The 16081-nt window shown below is 42.6% G+C and overlaps 1 protein-coding gene across 3 annotated transcripts in view; it reads right to left on the bottom strand.

Annotated features, from left to right (window-relative positions):
- Positions 1 to 16081, bottom strand: part of JADE1 (jade family PHD finger 1) — a 186156-nt gene that overhangs the window by 76451 nt on the left and 93624 nt on the right. For all 3 annotated transcript variants that reach the window (XM_073603792.1, XM_073603793.1, XM_073603791.1), the window contains exon 4: positions 2306 to 2463. In XM_073603792.1, the coding sequence (XP_073459893.1) occupies positions 2306 to 2463 (158 nt within the window). The remainder of the gene's footprint in view (positions 1 to 2305; positions 2464 to 16081) is intronic.

Genomic DNA, 16081 nt, shown 5'->3' with positions numbered 1-16081 from the left:
TAAAAAAAAAATGAAAAAAAAAAAAAAAACGCAAAACGCAAATCGCGGCAAAAACGCAGCAAAAACGCCGCAAAAACGCTACAAAAACGCTGCTCAAAAATGTGTCAAGCATGAAAAAAAAACCTCCAAAAACGCTCAAAAGCAACATGCATAGGTGTGAATCGAGCCTTAAGGTCACATTATAGGCCTTTCCCACACTTCTTTATTGCAGAGGTCCAGATTTGGATTCCCTAGCAATGTTGAGTTCTTGCTGATCCAGAAAGCTGCAATTGGGAGCACTTTTAAGCTCTACAGCAACCAACAAATCATGCTAAAAAAAAAATATAGTTCTGATAAAAACCAAGAATTATGGGAAAAGTATGCTTCTGCAGTATGCAGAGAAAAAAAAATTAAGAAAGCAATAAAAAAAAATTAAATAAATAAAATAGTCCAACTTCCGAGGACACTTTTTTAAAAAAAAATAAACACGATCAGGAGGGCTTTGCTATTCCGGTCATAACAACTCTGACTGGTTGCCAGTGTCCAATCTTCTGCAGGCGGCTGCATAACCCTACATTTCTGTGGTGATAGGGTCACTTTAACTATAGGGTTTTGTCATGTGATACTATTATACACAATCAAAGTGTCATCAGTACAGGCAGCTGAAAGATCAAAAATCGTCAAAATTTAGATGACCTCTCACCTTTAAAGCTGAACGCCAACTTTTCCACTAGACATGAATGGAATTGATCAGTCCCAGCATAGATCAGACCTCTGAACCATGTTGCTTTGTTTGCTGCAGATCCCCTGATATTCTGGGTTTAGTTGAGGCTTTGTACCATGTGATACTCTATAGTCTGGGTGTAGACTGAGGGCGTTCCAGCCACTTCCTGCTCAATCTCTAGGCTAGAACACACCCCTCTGTAGTCTGAGATTGTGCAAATGATGTAACTTCCTTCATAGCTTTGGCGGTGGGTGGAATGGAAATACATCTCAATTAGCATTCAATCCCACTCAGTCACATCTACAGGAAAAGTCCAAACCTCCCAAGTCCCACCTCACAGCATCATTCAGAAGGAAACCACTTCATACACAGCCTGTCCTGATAGCTAGCTGTACTGCTGCTGGGCAGGATTGAATGAATCACAATTAAAAGTCAATCCTGCCCAGGTAAATATGACGACCAGTGTGAACAGGGAGAGTACCACCCTTCAGATCCCACCCTCCCAGACCCCTGCTCCCTGTGAAGTGATTAAGTTACATATGAAAAAAACATCTTCATAACTCACTCCCATAGCCCTTCCTCTGTAGTCTTGCAGTAAGCCATTATTCTTTGGCATGCTCCAAGACAGGTATGACACATTTACTCCTGCTTTGCAGACTGAGGAGTGATCTGCATTCGGACCCACCCACATCAACTTCCAGAACTGCTACAAGTGACTCCGATAGCCTGTCCTAAAACTACAGAGGCTCAAAGCATGATGGGACATGAATCAGGACTGGTAATGGAAGAAAACAGGAAGTCTGAGAACTCTGAAATTTAGCCAGGAGAAGACGTGACATCACAGACACAAACCTGCTTTTTACAGCTAAATAAGGCAAGATGCAGATAAAATGACAGTGGGGTTGTGATTTACATGCACAATGCAACTGTTATGAGGAAAAGCTGGAGTTCTGCTTTAACTCCCAGGGTCTACAGTTCTACTCAGTCAGACTAAACACAGGGCCAAATATAAATCTTTCATAGTTAAGCCTGCACATTTATAATTTAAGAATTTTGCATATTCAGATTCTTGCATAAGCTTAAACATGACTAGCTCTATTAAAGGTGGTAAAACTTGAAAGGTCCAATAATTTAATGCTACAAATCTGCTGATAAGTATTTTCAGTTACATAATTCCCTAAAATGTTACAATTAGCAAAAGCAGTACACCAATGCTGCTCCTTATGAAGTTTGCGTAATGTGGCACTGAGTTTCATTTTAGTTATCTGTGCTTGCTTTGGGGGTTCATATATGAGGCCTTATTTCCAATAAACAAAACCTTGCTGATCACTCTTCTTATTACTATATCCTGCTGCCCTACATTTATGGCCCGATCTCCTCACCAAAAATAAATTATCCAATATACCAGCTCTAGCTCATCAGAAAAATTAGACCTGGAAATTACAGCAGGCTACAGCCAGCATTCAAACAGGTTCAATGAGCAAACATGGTTTATAGGTTCATGCTTCACCATGCAAAATAAACAGATGGATCATTTTGTGATTTCCTGTGTGCATTATCTATTGCTGCTTTGTGTTAAGAGTTCTCACTCTATACGCTTACCTGGCAACTGGCTCCAGGATTAACTCTGGGTTCACAGGGACTTGCACACCTTTCTCCCACTCTTGCCGCCATGGATCCACCAGTACATAATAGTCCTCTGGATTTAGCTGGTAGGAGTCGTGCAGCTTCATGGCAGTGATGAGGTCTGTTCGGTACACCTGCATGACAGTGTTGCGTGATTAACATTTTAATACATTACATTTCAATTCTGGCAGGACCAACATAATCATCAGAGTGAACATTAACTGTAAAGGCCTAATCCACTGAGCCAAATAACAGCTGCCTGGGATTAAAATGACTCCTATCAGCCACATGGATAAGAATTACAGAAAGCTCTAATAAATATAAAGCTATACAAATAATGATTGAAGTAAAAAACAATAAAAAAAAAAAAAAAAACACACCCCATGTTTAAAAGTGTGTCATACTTCCTTAAATGATTCTGGGTGGATCTACACTGGACTGCTGTTCCTTATGGCTAGATCACCAAGTACCCTTAAGCATTACCTCATTCTGGATGTTTTCTTACATTTTATTCTCAATTTGAAACCAAGATTCATTTAATAGCCTCCCAAATAAATTCAGAGCTTCATTTCATAAAGAAAAATTAAATACTACATTGCCAAACTTTGGCATTGTCCAAAAATGTTGCTTTTGCTACAATATTCACCTTCAATACTCTCCTACACAAAAGCTACTACCCCTCCAGTGCACTTCCAGGTTCAGTGATTATCAGCATCATTTAACCCCTTTCTTGTTAGCCCAAAGTGTCAATGACATATAGTGGATATAAAAACCCCTGTTAAAACGGCAGGTTTCTGTGATGTAAAAAAATGAGAAAGAAAAATCATTTCAGAACTTTCTACCTTTAAATGTGACCTATAAAATCTACAACTCAACTGAAAAACAAACTGAAATCTTTTTTTGGGGTGCACACTCTCTTATAACTGGGGATGTAATGGTGTTCAGAATTAAGCAATCACATTCAAACTCATGTTAATAGGAGTCACTACACACCTGCCATCATTTAAAGTGCCTCTGATTAACCCCAAATTAAAAGGTCAGCTGTGCTTTTAGGTCTTTCCTGACATTTTCTTAGTCGCATCCTACAGCAAAAGCCATGGTCTGCAGAGAGCTTCCAAAGCATCAGAGGGACCTCATTGTTAAAAAGGTATCAGTCAAAAGGATTTCCAAAGCATCAGATATACCATGGAACACAGTGATGACAGTCATCAAGTGGAGAAAAATATGGCACCACAGTGACATTACCAAGAATTGGATGTCCTGCCAAAATTGATGAAAAAAATGAGAAGAAAACTGGTCAGGGAGGCTGCCAAGAGGCTTACAGCAACATTAAAGGAGCTGCAGGAATATCTCACAAGTACTGGCTGTGTGGTACATGTGACAACAATCTCTCGTATTCTTCATATGTCTGGGCTATGGGGTGGTTCTTACGAAGAAAAACATTTAAGCCTGGCTAAATTTTGCAAAAACACATCTGAAGTCTCCCAAAACCACGTAGGAAAATGTGTTATGGTCTGATAAAACCAACATTGAACTTTTTGGCCATAATTCCAAAAGATATGTTTGGCACTGCACACCACCAAAAGAACACCATACCCACAGTGAAGAATGGTGGTGGCAGAATCATGCTTTGGGGGCTGTTTTTCTTCAGCTGGAAAAGGGGCCTTAGTCAAGGTAGAGGGAATTATGAACCGTTATAAATACCAGTCCATATTGGCACAAAACCTTCAGGCTTCTGCTAGAAAGCTGAACATGAAGAGGAACTTCATCTTTCAGCATGACAATGACCCAAAGCATACAGCAATACATTACAAATCAACAAAGGAATGGCTTCACCAGAAGAGGATTCAAGTTTTGGAATGGCCCAGCCAGAGCCCAGACCTGAATCAGATTGAAAATCTGTGGGGTGATCTGAAGAGGGCTCTGCACAGGAGATGCCCTCGCAATCTGACAGATTTGGAGTGTTATTGCAAAGAGTGGGCAAATATTGGCAAGTCAAGAAGCGACATGCTGATAGACTCATCCAAAAAGACTGAGTGATGTAATAAAAATCAAAAGGTGCTTCAAAAACGTATTAGTTTAAGGGTGTGCACACTTATGCAACCATATTTTAGTTTTTTAATTTTTACTTCCCTCCACCTAAAAGATTTCAATTTGTTGTTCAACTGAGTTGTACAGTTAATAGGTCACATTAAAGGTGGACGAAGTTCCGAAATTATTTAGCTTTGTCTCATTTTTACATCACAGAAACCTGACTTTTTTTTTTTTTTTTTTATTGCTACATCAGCGTTTACCTTGAGAGGATTTAAATCACCATTTAGGCTCATTTTTTCCCGTCTCATTGTCATCACATCATAGTAGCGGAGACATATCTTTTTTTTTTGTTTTATTCATTTTAGAAAAACTTTAATTATTCTTTACAAAAGTTTAAAAATCCATGCAGCTCACACTACATCCCAGTATACAGCTGAAATTCCCCTTCCCAAACCCACCACTAACCCCCACCCCCACCCCCCCAACCACCCCCGGCCTACAGACGGCTCCTGGTAACACATGCTTTCATTACATGAGCTTCTCAGCGAATCTCCCTGTTTTTTTGAAGGATATCCACTTCACCCACTTTGTTCCCTCCCGGTCCTCTTCCCTCTCTGGCCTAGTATCATCACCCTCACCCACCTCCAAGATATAGGTTTCATTGACCCTTATTAACCATTCCCGAATGCTTGGGCCCTCAGCATCTTGCCATTTTTTAGGTATTAAACTCTTTGCCGCATTTAATAGTGCCGGGGTTAAGGATACATTGTACTTACTTATATGACCTTCAGTCCCATGGAACAAGCACACCCAGGGGTCCTCCTGCCAGTATTTTTTAATAATTAGGCACTCCCACCAGAGGTGGGCCATTGTTCCCCTGATGGAACACCCCCTCCAGCAATTTCCAGAGATTTCCGGTTGCATCTTATTTAATCTATCAGGTGTCATGTACCATCTGGCCAAGCATTTAAAATTTGATTCTAATATTCTCGTGTCTACTGCTGATTTGTGAGTTGCATTTAAGATGGCCTCCCAAGTTACTCCGCTGGGTAAGGATCCTAATTCGGATTCCCATTTGTTGAAATATAACGGTTTCACCGCTTCCCCCTCATCCCTCACTATTTTGTAAAGTTCTTTTAATTTCCTTATGACTCTATTCTTCAAGAACAATTTCTCCAGAGGGCTAAAGTTCTCCTTGTCTCTAAGGGGCCGGGAAGGCTTTTAATAAAGAACGCAAGCTGGTTGTATCGCCATGTGTATTTTCATTCAGTCCTTGAGTAGGTTTAACTCCTGAAAAGTGACAATTTTACCATCTTTCATGATATCTTTAAATTGTGTATCATTTTTTATCCAATTCCCTCCAACTTCCCTCAACCCTGGCGGAAAAAACTCATTATCTTTTAAATAGATAAATAGTAAATTAAACTCCCAAGCATTTTGTTCATGTAACAAATCCCAAATCTTTAAGGTGTAACGTGTTATAATGTGTGCATTTGGTCCTAACTTCCTAAAATGTGGAGGATTCCAAATTAATTGGTGAAGTTTTACATTACTCATATCTTTTTCTAAACGTACCCATCTTTTATCTATCGGTTCCTTTCCCCAATCTAACACCCGTGATACTACTATCGCTCTGTGATATTTTTTAAAGTCTGGAAGAGCCAAACCACCCTGTGCTTTATCCCTTTATCCCTTCTTATTTTTCCAAATGAATCCAGTGAGAATCTTGTTCAATACCCTAAAGAATGTCTGCGCTAACGGGATTGGGAGTAACTGCATTTTATACAGGATCTTCGGGGCCAGAGTCATTTTGACAGTATTTACTCGTCCGATCCATGAGATCGGCAGATGCATACTTTTTCTCATTTCCTGCTTGATCTCATCAAGGAGGGGAATGAAGTTTAATAGGTATAATTTCCTTAAGGAATTTGCCAATGTAACTCCCAGGTAGCTAATTTTTTTGCTCCACGGGAAATGAAAATTTTCCTTAAGTTTAGATGCTTGTTGCCCATCAATATTAATGTTTAAAAACAACTGGTTAACCTTGTAATTCAATAGCTCCCCATAACTCCTCAGAGTCGCCAGGAGGTTGGGAAGTGAAATCCTTGGTTTGACGATGTAGAATAATACATCGTCGGCAAACGCAGAGAGCTTGTGTACGTCTCCCTCCACCTCACATCCGCATATGTCCGTATTTTTCCGAATCAAGGCTAATAAGGGTTCTAAGGTTAGAACAAACAGAAGGGAGGACAGGGGGCAGCCCTGCCTGGTCCCGTTCTCCATCCTGAACTCCGCCGATGGTATACCATTCACTCTGACAAATGCCGAGGGGGATTTGTACAATGCTTTAATCCAGTTCAGCATGGTTCCACCCAGACCGATTGCCCTCAACGTTCTCAGCATGAACCCCCAGTCTACTCTGTCGAAGGCTTTCTCTGCATCAATCGACAGAAGCAGACCGGGGGTCCCCCCTGTCTTCATCGCCTCCATTACCAGTAGCGACCTAACGCTATTGTCTCTCCCTGGTATAAAACCGGTCTGATCTGGGTGAATCCAGTACAACATTTTATCCTTTAGTCTGCTGGCAAGTACCTTGGCGTATAATTTGATGTCTGCATTAAGCAATGCTATCGGCCTATAGCTTGAACACAGCGAGCTATCTTTCCTTTCCTTTGGTATTAAGGTTATTGCCGCCGTCAGTGCCCCATCGCATAACTCTTCCTGCCCCCCTAACCTATTCCAGATCTGGCTTAGCCTAGGGATCAGGGGCTCCTTAAATTTTTTGTAAAAGTAGGTAGTGAAACCATCTGGCCCTGGACTCTTTCCAGAGGGAGATGCTTTCAAGGCCCTCTCGATCTCTTCTACAGTAATCAGGCGCTCTAGTTCTTTTGCCTCGCTTTCCGAGAGGCTTGGTAAACCTGCCTCCCTTATGAACTCCTCCATTTTTTCCTCTCTTTCCAGGGTACTTAACTCACCTTGCCTGACCTTGTAAAGGGATGAAAAGCATCGGCTATGTCTCTTGAAGTATATTTTAGTGCCCCTATTTTATTTTGGATCCTGTCTATAAAGTTGGTCCCCCTTTTCCTTTTCAATACTGTTGCCAGATGCTTCCCCACCTTATTACTCCATCTAAATCTATCTTTTAGATTTTTATTTAGAATACGCTAAGAATCAATCTCCATTAAATCTTTTAGTTCTTCTCTTTTTATAATTAGTTGGTGTAGGAGTAATTTCTGACCACTGCCAGCGGCCTTATGTAACTGTTCAAGCTGATGAATTTCATCTATAAGCTCAGTTTTCCTTTTTTTACTTTCTTTTTTCTCGTTGGCCCCTAGTGAAATCAGAATGCCCCTTAAGTAAGCTTTTAAAGCCTCCCACAGAACTGATCCGGAAATCTCACCGGTATCATTTACCAAGAAAAACCCATCGATTTCTTCCTGTATCTTACTGCTGACCATAGGATTCCCGATGAGCCTTTCGTTCAAACGCCATGAGAATGGGGACCCCCGGGATCCCCACTCTCATCATAACCGGGCATGATTGGATAGTGTGGTGACTCCAATCTTTGTATCCTTAACATGTTCTAATAGCCTATGATCCACCAAAAAATAATCGAGCCTTGAATAAGACCCGTGAACTGGAAAGAAAAAAGTGTAGTCCCTGTCCTTCGCGTGCTGGACTCGCCATGCATCAAATGATAACTATGCAATTTCTGTCCTATTTTTTTTAGGAGTTTCCTACCCACTCCCTATGAACTGGAGGTGCTAGCCAAAGTTGGATCTAAGCAGAAAATAATATCTCCTGCCAAGATCACCTCACCTGCCCTGAAATCCATCAACTTGTTCAGTACTTGAGACAGGAATTTGATTGAGTTTCTATTCGGGCAGTAGACATTTGCCAGGGTGACAACCCTTTCACCCACCCTCATCTTCAAAAAGAGGTAGCGGCCCTCCATATCTGCGCTCATCTCTAAGAGCGCATACTTAGTCCTTTTTGAGAACCCAATTGCCACCCCTTTGGCCCTCTTAATGGGGGAGTCACTATAGAACCAGTTGGGGAAGCAGTTGGAATATAATTTGACGTGTGATTCCTGAGAAAGATGGGTTCCCTGAAGAAAAACCACGACTGCCTTCAATTGCTCTATTTCTCTTAGCACCTTGTGTCTCTTAAGAGGGGAGTTCAACCCATTGACATTATATGTGAGCTCTGATATTTAATCTTTAAATAGAACTGCTATGTAATGACGCATGTTACTCTTTAATCCCCTGTACGAAACCTCTGCAGGACCAGATCCCCCCTACTCCCCACCAATCCACCCACCCCCCCCAAACCCCTCCCCTCCAACCCCTCCATCCTCCCACCCCGTGCCCCCCCCCCAACCCGCCAATACCTGGCTCTGGATCCGTAGCAGAAAAATGGCATCAATCTCTGCTACGTCCGACCAAAGTTCTTGGGGTGTAGCTCCGACAGTGGGTCGGGGGGGAGGGGACAGGGTCAGCGGGCGGCCGAAGAAAACACAGATTTAGCCCATCAACTCTTCGTGCTAATCGTACCCCCCCGGTCACCTCCCACCCCTCCCCCGCTCCGTCCCCCCATCCCCCGCCCAGCACCCCAGATTTTTTAATTATGATCATCAGTCTATTCCATATGTCACCTAGCATCAGTCCGGGACCTCTGATACCTAGATATGTTTGGGGCAGGGATATCCAGATCTCTACAGAAATCCTGCAGGTTCTCTATATATTTCAGTCTGACTGTTCTACCTGCTTTCACAACGTTCAAAGATGTAGGGAAGCCCCAGCTATATTTTAAATTTGCCTTTTTCAAAACTTCTAGCAGAGGTCTTAGCTGACATCTCCTGTACAAGGTCCCCGCCGAGATATCGGCAAAGATCTGGACCACTGTCCCTTCAAATTTTACCGGCTGAGCTCTTCTAAGATTGGTCCAGATCCGTGCCTTGTCTTCGTAATGGTGAAATCTGATAATAACGTCTCTAGGTGTATCATCGCTGACGCTTGGGGGTTTCCTAATCCTGTGGATCTGATCAATCTTTAACTCTTCATCAGGACCTCTGTCTAAAATTGGGTTATCGCAGTCTTAAAATTTTGTCTGCGACTTTGATTTTCTTGTTCTTCTATTTTATACAATAAGTCTCGTTGGGCCAGTTGTAGATTCCTTAACTGTTGTTTTAATTCAACTATTTCTCGATCTTGTTTCTCTGAGACCTCCTCCACTATTTCCACTTGCTTCAGCAGGTGGCCCATATTGGTTCTAACATTTAAGATCTCAGATTTAATTACGTTTTCCAGCTTGGCGAACATCTCCAGGAATTCAGTTTTTGTTGGTAGAGATTCCATGGTATTCTCCTCAAGGCTAAGATCTTTCCCTTCTTCTCTGGGTAATCCGCCGTGGGCGCCTTTGCTCTTCCCTGGATCTTTTTTCATATCCTTTCCTCCCTGCTGTCTGATTTCTTGCGCTGGACTCTTTGGACTACCCAAATTTGCCTCCTTCAGGAATTTCTGGATGGAGCTAGAGTTTAGGCTGTCTCTCGGCTTCTTTGATTCCGCCACTCTTTGAGGGCGTCCTCGCATGTTCACCACCACACTCCGGCCCCCGACCCTTCCCCTCTCTCCTGCACTGTTCTTGTGCTCTTCCCTTCGCTCTACCCCTCCTTATCTCACGAGGGGCGTGTTTGACGCAGAGCAATGCGAGCACATCGATCGAAAGGTTCACTCCAGTTACCTTTAATGAGGGGGCACGGGTCCAAGCTTGCAACCGGGGGTAGGGAGCGCACCGTCCGCGCAGGGAGTCCCAGGCCGACCCAGAGATCTCGGCTGTATGCCAAGTCAGTTGTACTAAGTGCGGCTTCGGCCACTCGATCGACGGCCCTACACTACGCACGCTGGAGGCTCCGACATCACAGGCAGGCCAGCCACCCGCTTCTACAGCGCCGCCGTCAGGCCCCTCCCCCAACTTTTGTGCGTCACATTCTTCTCCCTCTGTCCGCCGAAACCTGACATTTTAACAGGTGTGTAGACTTTTTATATCCACTGTACCTCCTGGGGGTGCATCATCACGCAGTTTGGGCACGCAGTGTACTTCTGGCTAGAATGGGGAACAAATATTATTACACGAGCTCTGTTCATTTCACAGTAAGGCCTGCCCACCACTGAACAAAAGGGGAAGGGAGTGTGATATTATAAGATTGGCTAGAAGAAACATGGTGTTTAAAGTAGTTGTAAAATCAGAAGGTTTATCTTCTTAATGCATTCTATGCATTAAGATAAGCCTTCTGTGTGCAGCAGCCACCCTCAGACCCCCTAATACTTACCTGAGGTCCCTTCTAGCTCCAGCGATGTAGGAATAAATTAATCGGCCGTCCGGAACTCCCCTCATTGGCTGAGACAGCAGCGCAATTGACTACCGCTGTTGTTAAAGTCAGTCAGCCAAGGAGAAAATAAAAGGGGCGGGCCGCAGCTCCTTGTCTGAATGGACACAGAGCTGTGACTCAGCTCAGGTGCCCCCATAGCGAGTGGCTTGTTGTGGGGGTACCCAACAGGAGGGAGGGGCCAGGAGAGTCGAAGAGGGACCTGAGAAGAGGAAGATCCAGGCTGCTCTGTGCAAAACCACTGCAACAGAGCAGGTAAGTGTAACACGTTTATTAAAAATAACAAAATAAAAATGAGACTACAATCACTTTAAAGGTAGGTATAGTGAAATGTTTAACTTGAATGGCATTGGAAGGTTGCCAAAGGTGGAAATTGGCTTTAATTATAGGTGGAGTTTAGGATGTTTCTGCCCACTGCTGCTTTTTTCAGCATCTCCTGTTGCATTCTCCATAAAATAAAGCAAATACAAATCCAGCAGGGGGAGTCAGAATTCCTTTTAACTGACACTGCACAACTGTAAACCCAGGTAATTAAGAACAGAGATCTTACCAATAGAGTCCCATACAGATATAGTAAACTTTTAGGGGATTTAATGCTTTAGCAACTACCAAACGCTGAAATCTGAATTTTCAGTGGATTACTCTTTAACCACTTCAGCCCCGGAAGAATTTACCCCCTTCCTGAATGGGCCATTTTTGCAATACGGCACTGCATTGCTGTAACTCACAATTGCGCAGTCATGCGACGCTGTACCCAAACAAAATGTCCTTTTTTCCCACAAATAGAGCTTTCTTTTGGTGGTATTTGATCAACTCCGTGTTTTTTTTTTTTTTTTTGCACTATAGACACACAAAAAAAAAACAAAAAACAAAAAAAACAAAAAAAAACAAAAATAAAAAAAAAAAATAAAAAAAAAGACCTACAATTTTGAAAAAACAAAAAAACAAACACTTTTTGCTATAATAAATATCCCAAATAAATAAATAAAAACCAAACACACTTCTTCCTCAGTTTAGGCCGATATATATTCTTTTACATATCTTTGATTAAAAAATAAATAAAAAAAACGCAATAAGCGTGTACCGATTTGTAGACGCTATAACTTTTGCGCAAACCAAATAGAGGATAGATTTATGGAATTTTTATTATTTATTTTTAACAAGTAATGGCGGCGAGCTGATTTTTATTGGGACTGCGACATTACGGCAGACAGATCAGACACTTGACACTTTTAGAGCTAAAAATAGCCACTCATTACTGTATAAATCTCACTGGCAGGGAAGGGGTTAACACTAAGGGGCGATCAAGGGGTTAAATGTGATCCCACTGTAGGTGGGAATGGGACTGCCTGGGGGGAGGAGATCGATCATTGTTCCTATATACTAGGAACACACGCTCTGTCTCCTCTCCCCTGTCAGAACGTGGATTTGTGTGCCACGCACACCCACATTCTAGCTCTTCAGTGACACGGCGGCGCGCGCCCCCCTATACCCCTTAAAGCAGCTGCCATACAGCTACGGCGATTTGTGCAGGGGAGCCATTCAGCCGCCAAGCGACGGCAGGCGGCAAGTGGTTAATCGCTTTACTATTCTAAGTACCTATTTGGGTTCATGCGCACTGGGCTTTAAAGAAAAAAAAAAAAAAAAAAAGTGAGTTTTTGTGTTTTCCTGTAGAAAGCAGCTCAATGTTGCACTCCCATTCACACTTGTACAAAGTTGTGCTGACTTTGGAGTGCAACTTTGACGCAATTTTGGATGGGTGCAACTTGGATACGACTTTGGCTTTGACCAGTTATATTAGACAACTGCTGCATTGTAGAACATTCAGATATGACTTTCATGCAACTTGAGGGCCTTAGACTTCAATGTTAACCCTCAAAAGTTGCATGAAAGTCAGATCAAAGTAGTGCATGAACTACTTTGAAGTTGCTGCAACTTTAAGTCACACATATATGAATGGTTATCATTGGAAAACATGGCAAATGACTTGACATGCAACTTTGATGTCCAAAGTTGCATGACAAGTCCCACAAGCGTGAATGGAGCCTTATTCTATGTTGACGTTTAGAGGCAACTTTTAAGCTCAGCATTTAAAGGGCGGAAAAAAAAAAAAAAAAACACTTCTGGTTTCCATTTTTGACGGGAGTTTTCAGGCAGAAAAGAAAAAATGCTTAACACTCCTAAACGCCTGTACAAAAATGCTCAATAGAGTGTTTTTCTTTTCTGCCAAGGGAACTTGCATTCGTTTGGACCCAGTGTGCATGGAGCCTTAGGCTCATGCACACTGGACGTTAAAATAGCGTCATAAAAACATCAGTAGCTTTGCAGTAAGTTTTTCAACGTTTTTGCAATAGCATTGTTTAGCGTTTAGTAGCTTTTTTTTTTTTTTTTCAATGGATCAAAAACGTTAAAAAAATGCTGGTGAGCGACGCTTTTGAGCATTTATCGACGTTAATCTGCGATAGAGCTTTTTACAGCTGAAAACCGTCTCTCAGAACCCACTAGTTTTGAACCCACTCAAAAACGCCACTGCCCAAAACTGCTGATAACAGCCTATGTGTGCATGGACACATAGGATAACATGGAGATTTTAATGACTAGAAAAAAACAGCTGCTGTAAAAATGTCAAAAAACGTCCAGTGTGCACGAGGCCTTCCCCTGCATCCATTTCACAACTAGTCACTGAAATGCAGGTAGAAAATAAAAAGGATGCACCAATGTTTGCATGGAGATGTATAAAATATCTAAACATTTTCTGTAGAGGAACATGGACAAATATTATAGAACATTTTCTTAATGTCTGTGCTGCTGGAACTGCTCTTTGTATCGTGAGTGTGGGCCTTGAAAGCTGGCAATTTTATACAAGAGGGCCAGTGTGCACAAACCTAACTCTTCCAAATTCTAGGTCCATTTTTTTTTTTTAAACACATAGGACAGAAAAATGAGCAGATGTCACCAATTTGAAACATGATTAATTGCTTGTAGACATAGCCACTGAACATAGGATACTACAATGCTTAAAAATATGGACAAGAATGGCAAAGGAGACGAGAGACATTGCATACTAAACACACTCATCATCCTACAAGAATATAATAAGAACAAGTGTAAAGCCTAGTACACACTATTAGTTTGTTTGTTGAACTCAGAGGGTTGAATGGAAAAAACAAAAAAAAAAAAAAAAACCTGACAGCTGACAATCCGATGTTAGTACAGCGATCTCCCCCGCTGACCTATTGTGTTCTGACAGGGGGCTGCCCCCCACCAGAACACTCCATCGGAAGCCAGTTGGCTTAGAAGCCGGCTGAACGAAGCCAGACCAGCTGCCATACACACAGGCCGGTTTTTATTGAATTAGCTGATGTCGACCAACATTCGACCCATGTGTACTAGGCTTAAGAAGTGATTAGGAACAGAGGGGCAACTGGTTCACAATTAACAAAGTGGTATACCAGAGCTACATGGTGTTTACTATAAAACTTACACAAGAATTCAGTTAGGGAGGATGGCCTGTAATGTACTCAGACATGGAATATACAGGCATGTCAAAATTCCTCCTAATTCTACAGTAGAGGACACAGGTAACTTATTCAAACACACTGGGATGTCCCCAAATACATACAAAGAGACGGTAACTAGGCATACAGAACTATGCGAATATGCTCAAAATATGCCGCTGCAAGACCCTTGCGACCAAAAACTGCATTCACAGATTGGACATACTCCTGGTGAATATTTGAAAAAGACAAGGTGGTGGCCTTACACATTGTTACAACAAAGGCTTGGTGCTAAGAAGTCCAGGATATTGGAGTGGGCGGCCAACAGCGCAGAAAGACATTTCAGCTTGCAACCAAGTTCCTGATCTAGTGTGCAATGGTGGATTTTGAAGCAAGGAGCTCCTCGGGAGGCAATGATAATGGTAAACAGGACAAAAAAAAAAAAAATGAGTGGTGAATCACAGGGACACATACAGCAATAAAATCTGACAAGCGTTCTAGTCCCTCTGCACTTTAACCAAAAGATAAAAAAATTAAAAAAAAAAAAGGTTTAGCCTTTAGCTAGAAGCATTGTATCCAGTTTAGTAAAATTTCAGTAAAACATTGGAACCTGTAGCCGGACCCCATGCTGTCAGGATGGTCTGTAATGATGCATTGGATCCTGTTGTCCTGTTTACATTTATCGTTGAAATTAAAAGAAAAACTCAAACTTTGGATTGTCCCGAGAAAAAAAAAAAAAAAAATAGGGGGGGGGGGGGGATATCTCCCATTGGGGACACTAGGTCTTAGTAATGTGGGGGTCCCCAAGGAATTCCCTTAATTTGCAGGGATTTCCTTTCACTTCCCGTTTGGCTATAGAACAGGAAGCGAAGGGAAATCTACACAATGAAACAGATGGCGAAAAAAAGAAAATAAAAAAAAAATCTGACGGTTATAACCCTTCCTTGCCCTATTCAAAATCAAAAAAAAAAAAATTCCTATTTGTACTTTAAGGTTTGGAAGACAACAAAATGTCCTCAAAAGCTTGCCAGTGTCCAATCACCCAAAAGGTACAAGTCTATAACACATGGTGTGTAAATAAGATGCCTGTCTCCTGTACGATTAACCACTAGGCGTCCGCGCTATAGCCGAAAGACGGCTACAGCGCGGACTCCAATTGCCGGGAGGGCGTCCCTGGACGTCCTCCTGTTTACTTCCGCATTGCGCGCTCCCGCGAGCGCGCATCGCGGAAGTTTTGTGCTGGCCGTGTCCCTCGGACACAGCCAGTCACAGATCACCGTAAACGGCCAATGACAGCGGCCGTTTACGGTGCGATCGGCGGTGCCAATGAGAGAGGATCTCATATGTAAACATATGAGATCCTCTCTCATCGCCGGCTCTCCCTCCTCACACAGAGACAGCGTGTGAGGAGGGAGAGCGAACCGCTGCGGCGGTGAGTGTAAAAAAAAAAAAAAAAAAAAAAGGTGTCCCTGCCATCTGCCCTGTCATCTGCCCCTGCCATCTGCCCTGTCATCTGCCCCTCCCATCTGCCCTGTCATCTGCCCCTCCCATCTGCCCCCACTGCCACGTATAAGTGCCATCTGTCATCAGTGCCACATAGTGCCATCTGTCATCAGTGCCACATAGTGCCATCTGTCATCAGTGCCATCTGTCATCAGTGCCATCTGTCATCAGTGCCACCTGTCAGTGTCACGTGCCATCTGTCATTAGTGTCACGTGTCATCAGTACCACGTATTAGTGCCACCTGTCATCAGTGTCATCAGTGCCACGTATCAGTGCCACCTGTCATCAGTGTCATCAGTGCCACGTATTAGTGCCATCTGTCATCAGTG

This window comes from Aquarana catesbeiana, linkage group LG01 (genome assembly GCF_042186555.1).
Source record: "Aquarana catesbeiana isolate 2022-GZ linkage group LG01, ASM4218655v1, whole genome shotgun sequence".
NCBI classification, from domain to species: domain Eukaryota; kingdom Metazoa; phylum Chordata; class Amphibia; order Anura; family Ranidae; genus Aquarana; species Aquarana catesbeiana.
This window is presented reverse-complemented; position numbering and strand designations above follow the sequence as displayed.